Source organism: Gallus gallus, chromosome 2 (assembly GCF_016699485.2).
Source record: "Gallus gallus isolate bGalGal1 chromosome 2, bGalGal1.mat.broiler.GRCg7b, whole genome shotgun sequence".
In the NCBI taxonomy this organism is placed as follows: domain Eukaryota; kingdom Metazoa; phylum Chordata; class Aves; order Galliformes; family Phasianidae; genus Gallus; species Gallus gallus.
The window spans coordinates 144,588,319-144,601,514 of NC_052533.1; the positions used below are offsets into that span (position 1 = coordinate 144,588,319).

General features: G+C 41.0%; 1 protein-coding gene across 2 annotated transcripts in view; it reads right to left on the minus strand.

Annotated features, from left to right (window-relative positions):
* The window catches only part of AGO2 (argonaute 2, RISC catalytic component), a 55,187-nt gene that overhangs the window by 27,660 nt on the left and 14,331 nt on the right, over positions 1 to 13,196 (minus strand). The window contains exons 2-4 of one of the 2 annotated variants that reach the window (XM_040673464.2): positions 10,096 to 10,291; positions 5,758 to 5,878; positions 503 to 687 (exon numbers count right to left, since the gene is read on the minus strand). In XM_040673464.2, the coding sequence (XP_040529398.1) occupies positions 503 to 687; positions 5,758 to 5,878; positions 10,096 to 10,291 (502 nt within the window). The remainder of the gene's footprint in view (positions 1 to 502; positions 688 to 5,757; positions 5,879 to 10,095; positions 10,292 to 13,196) is intronic. The other variant, NM_001389549.2, reaches the window with a different exon arrangement.

Consider the following 13,196-nt stretch of genomic DNA (forward strand, 5'->3'; position numbering starts at 1 on the left):
TCTCAAAAGACTACAGAGAGATGGAGTACAGCTGAGGTACCAGGACACCCCAGCCCTGAAACCACACAAATGTAGAATGTTTTTCAGTGATTTTCAGTGCGAAAAGGGACTTGTAGCCAGCTTTGAGGCTTCTCACTTGATATCACATCATAGAACGGCTTGGGTTGGAAGGGACCATAAAGCTCAGTTCCCACACCCCCATCCAACCTGGCCCTGAACACCTCCCAGGATGGAACACACACATCTTCTCTGAGCAACCTGTGTCTCACCACCCTCCGAGTAAAGAATTTCCTCCTGACATTTAATCTAAATCTCACCTCTTTTCATTTAAAACCATCATCTGATAAACAGAAAAGTATCGTGTTACCTCGCCTGGCTCCATGATCTACTAGGTAGCTATTATTTGGTAGAGCTGTACAAGCACATCCAACCCGAAGTAGCTGCCCAAGCACTTCAGATAATAAGGCAAATTTCCAGAGCAATACCAGTGTCTTCTGCTCACCTCATGGAAGGCAAGTGCCTCATCACTACATCCAGTGCCTGGATGGTTTCAAATGGGACGCTCGGCAGCCGGCCAGAAAGAGCATCATGTAACGCCTGCAAACTCACACAGGACATCCACTTTATAGCCACCTTAAATATTCTGTCCTTCCCTTCTCCTGGCAACGTGACCTCCAACTCCACCTGCAACAATGACAAACAACAAACCAAGATGATTCTTTCTGTTTGGAGAGGAAAATGAGGGGAACAACGAATTCCTCTGAATAATGCTGTGAAGCCTGGGAAAAGACAAAGAGCAATGATGAAGAAACAGCATATGTTACATACAGCCTCTCAACAGCTACATTTTTCCACAGGTGTATTTCAACAAAATGGTATGCTTCCCAGGCTGGCATCTATCTGTCTGAGACAAAACTATGTTCTGGAAGTGTTTGTATGCAAACAGGGAGGTCTCCATGAAGATGTGATAACCTGATTTCAAATACACAACACATATTAATGCATCAACAGTCACATCACCCAAAATAAAACATGGGCTGGCATTACCCACCAAGATCCATGTATTTCAGATACTCTTTCTGTAGCACTGGACTGTGCTACCATACAGTGCTACTACATATACAGTTCAAATGAGAGAAAAATTCACTGAGTTTTCAAAAAAAAAAAAAAAAAAAGAACCATACAAAAGCATTAATATCATAATATCATAATAATATCATATTAATTACAGAAGAATTATAATGGCTCAAACTGTGAGTGATAAATATGCACATTCGCTGTGCTATGCCCTACTTGGAATTCTTCATCCGAACACACTGATAAATGATGTTACTGTGAATAACTCCAGCTGTGGGGTATTTTCTCATCTTCCTTAGAAGATAAGGTTTCTCATCTTCCTTAGATTTCTCATCTTAAATTTATCTTCCTTAGAAGATAAGGTCTAAGAACAATTCTTAACCCAACTGGAAGTAAAGCTAAAACATGTGGGACTAATTATGAGAAACAGCATCATCAGAATGTCCCTTGTGCTGGATGTAAACAAAAACATTGCATTTTCCTGTCCTAGGGAGAGTACTGCTTCAATTCAAAAGACATCCACTTAGCAGACAAACTGTAATTAGAGTGCTACTGAGAACAATATATGGTAACAGCAAGCTAATATATGCAGTCATCTGCCCTCTCACAGCAGTTACCTTCTTCAGTCAAAAAGCACGTAGCAAAGATAAAACATATACAAGCAGCCTCTCCATAAGCCAGCAACCAAGTTGACAATTTATAGTGGACAATCCAAACTAATATTGCAGTCCTATCTTTCCCTTAGGACCAATGTTATTCACTACAAGAGTTGTGCAGAGGAAGGAGCCATGTGGCCATGGGAGAGCAATGGGAAGTGGAGTCTGGAACAGCAGAATCTGTAGATGGCCCAGAATGTTTATTCTGCCAAAAAGGCCATGCAAATGAAGGTGCAGTTTGTCAGCTGACGCTGGTTGGAAGCTTACTATAAAGCCTCTTTTTGCTTATTTGGCTTTTTCCCCCCTCTTGGTCTCAATTTACAAGGCTCCTTAACCATGATGGCATGGAAAAAACATAAAGAACTGATCTATTTGTGGTGCTGTATCCACATCCCTTATAAACACAGGACTGAAGAATCTCTATGACAATTACTGGACTGCAAGCCAATGTCTGATCCACTCCCTGAACCCCACATCCAACTCATACCTTGAACCTTAAGTTTAAAAGTAGATAATCCATAATGGGAAGTACTTTACTCTTTTTTGGTATTAACACCCCAACACACAGATAGGCTCAGCTATTTTAGACAAATCTACCAGTTGCCAGAGCAATATCTGGGCCATATATCCGCTACATTTAGCTTAGTTGTCACAAGGAATTTACAGTAATGAATTTGTCCCACTTTTATCTGTTGGATTTAAAGCCTCTTCAAAACCAAATTAGTCACTGGTACTGCTCAAATATCTAAGTTTTAATCCAACCTTCCAGGCTCTCTTCCTTTTATATTTCACCTGAGTGAAATGCTACTGGAGACTGCTCCCATCTACATACCTTGACTGTGCCCTCTACGCTTTTTGTACGAGTAAGAATTGAGAAAATACTTTGTTTTAATACTTATATAGTCCATATTTGATCTGAAACGTCTAAAGAAATGAAGGAGTGACAGAATGAAAATCAGCTACGATAAGGAAGGAATTAAAACAGGTACAATCAGTGGGAAAGGTGAGCAGAAAAGATGAAAATGTGTTTGTACACGTTGAAATAGAAGCAGGTTATCAGCAAGGACAAAAAACGAAAGAACAACCACCACTGACAAGAGATGAAGACAGAGGATGTTAATTAAGTTAAAGTGCAACAGGAAAAAGGTGCTGACAAATTGGTTTCAGCCTTCTGATTAGCATCAGTTCTTCCACTACTGACGTATACTGCAAGTAAATTAAGTTTTTCTCCCACTTAGATTAAGGACCATCTATTAATCATTGTATGATCATGAATCTTCTCAATATGATCCCAAGTGTAGCAAAATTGCTATATTTGTTATGTAAAGAGCAGCCAAAAAACCCCCAAGAAACCTAATCTAATTACTCTGGAGGAAAGCGTTAATACCTACAAGCTTTATACTGGTTTAAACCATGCTTAAACCAATTAAGCTCCATGTAAAAAGAGATTCCCTCATTAAGCTAAATTTCCCCACACCTGATTTAAACCAACTGAGGTTTTTCTGTATTAGTTTTTTCCTCCAGGGTAATAACTTCAGTTGTACTGGCATACAGATATTAAAGTTCTGTACTGGATGGGAAGAAGGGAAGACTGAAAGTTTATTAGAAGCAAGCCTAAGTGAGAGCCAGATACACAGATGATATCACAGAATCACAGAATGGCCTGGGTTGAAAGGGACCTCAAGGATCATGAATCTCCAACCCCTCCCTGCCACAGGCAGGGCCACCAATTTCCCCATTTAATACTAGACCAGGCTGCCCAAGGCCCCATCCAACCTGGCCTTGAACACCTCCAGGGACGGGGCATCCACAACCTCTCTGGGCAGCCTGTGCCAGCACCTCACCACTCTCATAGTAAAGAACTTCCCCGACATCCAACCTAAATCTTCCCTCCTTCAACTTAAAACCACTTCCCCTTAATCTGCTGTTATCTACCCTTTCAAAGAGTTGACTCCCCTCCTGTTTGTAGGCTCCCTTTAGGTGCTGAAATGACCTAAACCACCTTGTGCTAAACTGCACTAAAACCCACTGCTCTATGAGACAAAGGCACACTCAACACCCCGTGCAAATGATCACTGCTCTACTCAGATAATTCGCTCTCGTTCAAAAAGTTTAACAAAATCAAAGTCATCTTTTATTGAAATGTAGATAACAACATTCATTTTCAGGAACACGAAAGATTCCAATGCAACCTCCTTAACTTTACTTCTGGTTTGAAAGCAATTTCCATCCTTAGAAAGTAAGAGCAAAGATTTCAAATGCACTGATCTGGGATCAGTTCCTCAGCATATATGCTGGGAAAGACAGGCCAGCAATCTCAGAAAACCACCTGCTGTGGCTTCTTTTGGCAGCTCCTTCCAGGCTTCGTAAGGAGCAACAAATACAACTCAACTCCTACGCAGCCTAGCAGGAAAGTCATAAATGGGTGCACCTCGCTAGTACAATTGTCATTTTTCCTGTTGACAGCCACTACACTTCATTTTTACCACATATGACATAGTACACACGGGTTTTAAAATCCAAAGCTATCTAGAGTTGAGTCCTGTCTAGCAAGCAGATAGTCAGACACAACAAGAAGAAACGCCATACCTGGGAGTCATCCCATCCAGTCACTCAAAGTAAGGTCAGTTTGCAACCCACACAATCTCACTAGATGAGAGGATTACTTTGATAGAAGTTTCCATACCCTCCATCCACAAACCATTTTGCATCTACTTTTTCAATGAAGAACTCCACACACAACTCAGATAGCAGTGTGTGCGTGTGTCCAATGGCCTTGTTTAACCACTCACATAGACAGACATTAGATGGCATTTCATCTTCAGCAAATACCACACAATCTTGTGCATCAAATGTGTATGAACTGGAACACTGAATGCAAAAGTGAAAAAACAAATATCTAATAATCTTAAATGATTCCTTTATAGTTTTCCTAGACATTAGCTTATCAGTTAATGAAAAGCAAGTAAAAATGAGACTGACCTTTACTGAATTATTCTCACTTTAAATACACTTAGGAGAAATTTAATTTAGAGATACAAGAGTTAAGAGCTTGATTTGGGTGGAACTGTGGACCACGTCAAGCAGTGCATAAGGCACACAACAGCAGCCATGGAACATCAGTCTTAACTACTTAACAGCACACCACTACAGCATTTACGAAGACCTGAGCTCAGTTCTCAAACGTATCACAAAGCAAATTTGCATATTTCTCTGCAGTTCCTTTCCATTTCATTTGGTCACCTTGGTAGGAGTAGGATAGGATAGAACAATCTCTCTAAATTGCATACGCCTCACCTGCAGCAACAGCAGAAGGGTATAATGGCCTCCAGAAACTACTACAAGTGAATGACTGTTCCCTTGAGTATTTACCACCTAAATAAGAAAGACCACAGAAAATTCTATCTAGTATTAGATTATAGAAGTATAAACTAATTTTACAGGTAAGGAGCTTGCAAACAGCAATTCTAAACTGCCCCAGTGCTCAGCCAGCAGATGTTCACCTATCAAATTAAAACAAGTTTCACTCTCACATCACAAAGGGTTAGAGAGGAGGGTCCATACTGGCAACCAAGCAATGCAGGAGTTTCTTCCCACTAGTGGACAGCAACAGTCAGCTTTCAGTAGGCTTCAATGAGATAAATGAGCTGATATGACAGCTGGCTGCTGCCCAGAGTTGCTTCATCTTCCAAACCTCATTGCGCTTTCACTTTTTCCTTACTGCTACTACAGAGAGCATCTGCTGTTCTGGGCAGTTCAAATCAGAAACCATGAGCTGGGAGCAAGAAAGGAAGAAGGGATATGGAAAGGGGAGAGACTTCTGTCATGGCAATAAGATCACAAAACCCTAAGAAAAGTGGAATCTAAAGGCAGCAGGAGATTTACACCAAAAAAAAAAAAAAGAAAGAAAAAAAGAAAAAGAACATACAAAGCAATTTCTATCAGTATTTCTATCAGGTTCTGCAAATATTACACTGGAATCTGCAATCAGAAACTCTTCTGAAGTTTTCTCTTTAAAACTTACTTTATCTCTTCCAATGGGAAGTGGCATAGCTGTATAAAGGTTTTTTCTTCCATCAAACACTGGCTTGCGATCCCCAAAAATCTGTGTTTTAAAGTGCTGAACCATATGCTCCACTATTTCTCTGAAAATACAAAAAAGAGTACATTAATTCAACTTTATTACTTTTGATGTTACATAGCAAATGAATACTAATATTCATGAGTAGAAGCATTAGGAAAATTAAAGGGTTGTCTCCTGCTAGGCATTAAAGCTGAGATTTGTTTGATCTGAATTAGAGCAATCTCTTCACAGACTAAACCACTTTCTGAACACGGCTGTTAGCTTTTTCAGATGCCTTCCTGTTTGCTGTGATTTTACACAAGTGGCAAACCAAAAGACTGTGCTATCTCATGCTCACAACAGAAGGCACATGGTACTGTCTGGGTCTTCTGCTCCCCTACCCTACAGTACTTTCTGTATGGAGCCAAAGCTCAGCAGACTGAGCAGCTTTCCAAATACGACTACCCAAGCTTTCAGCCTCAGCCTTCCCCCAGCACAACGCTCCTATGATGACAGTGATACATAAACTTTCCGTGTAGTGCTAAGATAGATTACTTAAGGGCAATTTTTTCCACAAAAGCAACAAAACTAGCATTCACAGAGATCCAAATGTATTAGAAATGCATATCCATTCATTAAAGCACAGCTGGAAATACGTGCTGTTTGTATGAATGATGTAACTAGTCCCAAAGCACTTGCCTAACCACAGTGCTTACACACTGGTCATACACACCAGTCCACCAGCCAGATGAGTGGTTGTTGAAGTAACAGCACTCTTTAATGCCAAAGGCCTTTGGTCCAAATGTCCCAAACAGACATCCTCCAGGCTATGTGTCTCATACAGCTGGAAATCTCAAATCCAGCAGTAGTTTGCAGTATGCTGCCTAGCAGATAGTTAACGTATACATGGCTCGGGGGCAAAATAGCATGAAGAAGCTGAGCTGACACAGGAAGGAAAGCTACAGGATGCTGTTTCTTCTGTACCACTGCCAACTAGCTCAGTGAGGCTGCAAATGACCATGATTTAGAAAGGTAATTAGCTGAGTTAGATGCTATAGTGACATAAAACTCTGAAAAGAAACTTCAAGCTCATTCAAGCACTGCAGTGAGTGAAGGCTGTTTTAGCTGACAAATTCTTTGTTATGTCCCAAGGCTTTAAGATTAGATGGGACCATTAAAAGAAACCTATCTGAGCTTCTGAGGAATATGAACGAAACTTGACCCAGCAGCTTCTGCCTCAGGTCTGCAGAGTCTGACTGAACAAGTGCCAATTTCAAGGATAGGAAGGAGATATTTTTTGCCCTTGTTTTGAGCAATGGAAAATCCATTATCTTACTGAGCAAGATTTGATTGCAAATTGCTCTGCATGAAAATGAACGCTTCCGTTTAATTAAGGTTTTCACACTTCAAACTTTGTTTAGTGGTGGTGTTTCTCAGGTGTGGTTTGAGGCATTTAAATGAAAAGTGGAACTATTTTCTCCATTTGAAGTTAAAAAAAAAGTGATTTACTGACATTCCAACTCCAGCCCTTGTGGACTGCTGCAAAGACACCAGATGTGCATGCAAGAACACAAGTGACCCTAGTGGAGTTCATTTTGAGCCATGTACAAGTCCCAGCAACCCTCATAAATTAAACCAAGGACACTGTCTGCGCAGAACCAATCCCACACTGCCCATCCTCAACATCTACCAAAACAGATCTGGACTTCCTGCAACATGAGAAAAACTGAGTCTAACTGTATAGGTTTGGCACAGCAGCCTGCTGTCTCTGCTATGTGTCTCCCAGTCCTGCTCCAGCTCGTTTGTGGTGTATCCAACTGTACAGTTCAAGCCATAGGTAGTCCAAAAATAAAACTGAAGAATGAAGCCAGCACATATGAGGGAATAGCGTAAATGGAATTAAAAACTCAACCTTTTCTAGATGTTAAAACACAAAGAAATGATAAAAGCTGTTGATTGTAGGTATGTAGCTGAGTTATATAACCAAAACACCAGAAACTGTAACCTAGATGAAAAAATGAATTTTAGTTCTGGACTCTATCTGCATCCTACAGAATCCTACTTATGTCTATATAAATACATGCACAGACACAGGTATACATGTAGGACTGAAAGGCCACAGCCAGCAAAACACCAGACACTGACAAGTGCATGTGCACCTAACAGGATAGCAAAAGCACAGGTAAGTGCTCAAGGAAGAAGAAATGAAACATACACTTCATTAAATGAATCCAATTTGTATTCTTTCCACACTATAGAAAGAAACATGCACTGCTGAATGCATTCATCACACCCTTGGTTACTGCAAAAGGCACTGAGCCATGCAGATTTATATCTGCTCTGATACCACAACACAAGGAGTGGCTAACCTAACAAAGCAGATCAGGTCTGAAGCTGTCAGTGGGGCAACAACTCATTACAGAACATAACCTGCCTTTTCAGCCAGGAAAATTGCTTTGTAAGTAATTTATTGTTGTGTTCTCTACAATTTCTACAAAACTAAGTGCCCACCACCAAAGGTAGGGATGAGAGGAGGAAGCACACACACTGCACCACAAAGAGGAGATCACTGAGAACAGCAGCACACATCATAAACACATACCACAGCTGCACAGCACTGCACCATCCAGAGGGGCTAAGGAGCATAGAAATCTGCATCAGACAGCAGCACACATGCTGTCAGCACTGGCGCAGGAGGCAGGGATAATCAGTGATACTGAAAGCAAAGCCCTTGTGGCTTCCACTGTAAAAATTTGGACCACTAATTATTATTATTACTTTTTTTTTTAGCACTGCAATGCACTGAGAATGCATTGGTGAAATCAACAGGGCTGCTTCAGGCAAGAAGAGAAGTTAGCTTAATGCACATACAACATCTGCTTTTAAAACTAAACCCAATTATCAACTGGTTTAAAGGTTTTTAATAGCCTTAGAAAGAAAAAAAAAAAAAAAGAGCAGCGAAGTATAGCAATGCTGCCTTATGGAAATACCATTACTAGCAGACTTGTTAGTGTAACAACGGATAATGAACTCCAGTTCATTAACTGACGTCAAGAAAGCCATGGCTTTCAGGTGACTTTTCGGACTCCACACTTTGTTCACAACTGCATAATCCACCCATGTGACCCTTCTTTAATACGGAAAGTTTTTGCTGTTGAATCTATAAACACACCATTACGATACCCTACAGTCAAGATGTGTAGGTAGTTACAATGATGACACTTGTGGTTTCGAGTTAGTGCCAAGTCTTGTTCTCAGTTTCACTTCTGGCAACATCACTCTTTTTCAAGTTAATGAGGTTGCCACACTGTGACTAATAGGGCACACATGGAAAATACAGGACCTAATTGCTTATTTCCTTTGCCAACTGATCCATGCTTTCATCTCGCTATCTGTTTCAGGAGCATAACTTTCCCTTTTATAGAATCTACTGATGAAGGATAATTTCTTATCTAATTCAGTCCCCCCACGATCCTCTCCCAGCAGCACAAACAAATGGGTTTTACCTCCCTTTTTAAGTAGGTGAAGGCAGGAAAACAAGCTGGCAACACCAGCTCCCTGCTGAAGGGCTTGCCAGCCAATTACACTCCTATATTTAACAAAGCATTACCAAGAATATTACTTATCAAGTTGGTTTACACTGATCTAACCTCTCTAGAGTTAATACAGTGGCTTTAATCAGAAGTTGACGAGTTCAATCAAAATAAGGGACCGCCAGCACTGAATCTCTGAACTGGGACAGACATTGTTGGAGAAGGAGTGTGGGGTGAAAGCCTTCCAGTACCTAAAGGGAGTCTACAAACAGGAGAGTCAACTCTTTGAAGGGGTAGATAGTAGAAGGACAAGGGGAAATGGTTTTAAGTTGAAAGAGGGAAGATTTAGGTTGGATATCAGGGGGAAGTTCTTTACTATGAGAGTGGTGAGGTGCTGGCAAAGGCTGTCCACGCTAATGGATGCCCCGTCCCTGGAGGTGTTCAAGGCCAGGTTGGATGGGGCCATGGGCAGCCTGGTTTAGCATTAAATGGGGAGGTTGGTGGCCTTGCATGTGGCAGGTGGGTTGGAGCTTGAAGATCCTTGAGGCCTCTTCCAACCCAAGCCATTCTATGATTCTATGATTAAAAAGTCTGAGGAACACTGCTTATTGATGGATACGGAAAGTTGGAAGCTATCAGTACAAACAATGAATAAAGACAGATGTGTCTTCTGAACTGTCAGTGAAAACAGGCACATGGCTCCACAACTTGCAATTGAAAACCAGAATGTAAGCAAACTGAAGAAAAAAGGAAAGCTTTGGATTACCTATTAACTCTTCTAGGACATTTTTCTGGCTTTATATCCAACTCGTAATGGTAGATATCTATTTTAGGAATGTCCATTTCAAAGAAGTTGGCCTGCAGTTTGATTGTTCTCCCAGAAGTCCCAAAATCTGGGCGAGGAGGAGGTTTGAAGGCATATCCCTGTACTGGTGGTGGCAACGGTGGAGGAGGTGCAAGCACTGAAAAGAGAGAAAGCACAAATTAGCCACACCAGCTACATTCACCCAAATTGAACAAATTCACAGACTGTATCCAACAAAGTAGGGGACATTCAAACTGGTAACAATTTGAAAACTGGAAAGAAAACCTGCTATCAGGAGTCCGTTCATTTTCTCTCTTCTTCTGATGCTGATTTGCTATTTGCTCTGTTTCCTAGTCCTCATCATTGATTAGAACTTTAAAATTAGTTACATTTTCCTATACAGCGAGACAGCTGGGCAGGATTTTGAGATGCTAAGCAGGCAGTGGTGGAAAATCAAGAACAAAGCAAGAACGAGAGCACTCTCTATGAAGAATTTCAGTTTCAAAACAGATACTGATGTGAATCACTAAACCACATATACCTGAGCTAATACCTCTAATAAGGAATTGACACCACTTAAACCACCTTGAAAAACTTTCAAATTTAAGACGTGTGTGTGTGATATCACACACATACCTTTCAGCTGCGTGCATTTTGCTCTACTCGCCATAGCCTACCAGAAACAAGCAGTTGTTCAAACTCATGCAATTTCAGTTCACTTCTCCCAAACAAGAGTGACCTGAGCACTACAGACTGCTTTTCCACATGAGGTCCCATCAGGGCTGGTGTAAATACACCAAAGCTTTCACCTCTCAACTGGCCATGCATTACTGATGTGCAACCCGCACCTCCCCGCTGTGCCTTTTCAAGGTGGCTCTCAGGCACTCTGTTCTCATACATCTCACTTGTTTGAGACTGACCATCTACCAGTTTACTATTAACTCCCAGATACGTGATCTTCTTTATACACATGATCTTATTTTAATCCCTATCTATTCCCCTAGTGCTTGCCGTATGACACACATGTTCCTATGCAGCACTATGAAATCTCAGATTTACTAACAGTTATTATTTGATAACCAATCCTTGCACAAACAAACATCATTTTGCTGCTTTACCACTTCAACATTCTCCAAATGCCAGCTTCCCATAATCAGCCATTAATCCCTTATTTCTTACAGGTCTACTCACATGGCTTCCTGCACCATTTCCCTCATTCCAGCTATTTCATCAGAAGGCACAAAGCCTGCTTTGACATTGAGAATATTACTGTTGTTTTATTTTTTTTAAATTGTTCTATGTTATTATATTTAATAATAAAGTAGTTCTTGGGCTTTTCCCTCATTTGGTTTATGTTTGGGTCAGGTCTTGTCCTCAAAATGCATTCAGAAGCATACACTCCTTTAATACCACATTACTGAAGTTCAATAAACATTGCCATTAAAAACTGTGACTCTCCAACAGCAACCTGGAAGATCCATTCTAGATTCTTGTTCCAGAAGACCTGTGCTTTCATGGTGGTGGTGGTGCTGTCCCATCATTCCCACAGCTTCTTACTTTCTGCTCTTAGCACTTGGAATATTTGTTTCCTTTTATCCACGCTCAGTATCTGGGTGGCATTATGATCTGCCTTACCACTATTACCTGTTCAACTACCATGCACTCACATTAAGCACTTCCCTTCCCCATACCATTATGCTCTCTAACACTGTACTCACCACCACATCCCGATTTCTCTCCCCTTTCTTTTGCTGTGCTGGATTTGATACATTATTCTTCCATATTTCCAAAAACTGGCCTTAAGTTGTTAAGATTTGGAAACACAAGGACTAGCACCACAGAGGGCAGAAACCCCACAAGCGATCTATGCTGCAAAGCTAAGTAATGCTGGAGAGATTGGTAATCGACATCTGTCTACTCCTTAAATTGGGATTGCTCGTTACTTCTCGCAGGGATATAATGAAGCTCTGTTTACAAATATTCAAGGATAAACACTGGAGCTTGGTGTGTTCCACTGGAGCTTAGTGACAAATGGCAAATAAGCAAATGAGGAGATAACACAAAAAATGCAAATTCCTGGGGAAGGATATGGAACAATACACACACACGGCGGAGAATAGAACCAAGCACTTCAGAAATAACGACCAGCAACATCAGCTACTTTCACTTTTAAACTTCATCTTTTTTAAATGCTCCAGTTAAAGTTATTTCTGGCTCAACGCACCGAGCAGACTTATATAGGGCAGGGTGGTGCTTCAAGGAGATAAGCACTGTTTATTAAACAGCAGCACTGACCTGATAAGCAGTCAACCTATATTTCTGTGGCATGAAGCAGATACACATCCATTAGCTACAGGACTGATGGCTGTACCTACGTGCACCTTAGATGTGGCACTGAGGGACATGGCCTACTGGGCATGGTGGTGATGGGTCAAAGGTTGGACTTCATCATGACCTTAGTGGTCTCTTCCAACCTTACTCATTCTATATGGGAATGCTTCTCTTCAGGGGAGGTGTTGCAAAGGACACAGATATACTGTGCCCACGGACACCTGCCACAACTCACCCACCGCAGCCCAAACAGCTGTTCCTGGTGGTTTTCCAAACACACTCCTGTGTTTTTTTGCTTCATCCCTGGTTTTCAGAGACTCCTTTGAAAACACAGACAGTGCCTTCAGAAAGTATTTTGAAAGTCTACATGCACTGGATTTTACATTTAAAATGCTGTCAGGGGGAGAATGAATTAGAAGCTCAAAGACGAGTACACCGAAACATCCTTGTGATGTGCATCAGAAACTCCTTGCTCGTTTGCTACATGACAATGTGAATAATAAGGATGTTTTGGCCTTGATATGATGACTGAGACCATCAAGAAAAGACAGAGCTCTATTTGCATGGTCTGAAGTAAGGTATCACTGGATATTCAGCAATGAGGTACCAGTATAATGTCTTCAGGCTTCTCTGGAATCAAGAACTAACAGACTTCCTACCAGAATTCATTCAATTTACAATACACTGAGTGTTCAAAGTTACCACTCTTAAGAACTGTGATTTCTACCAAA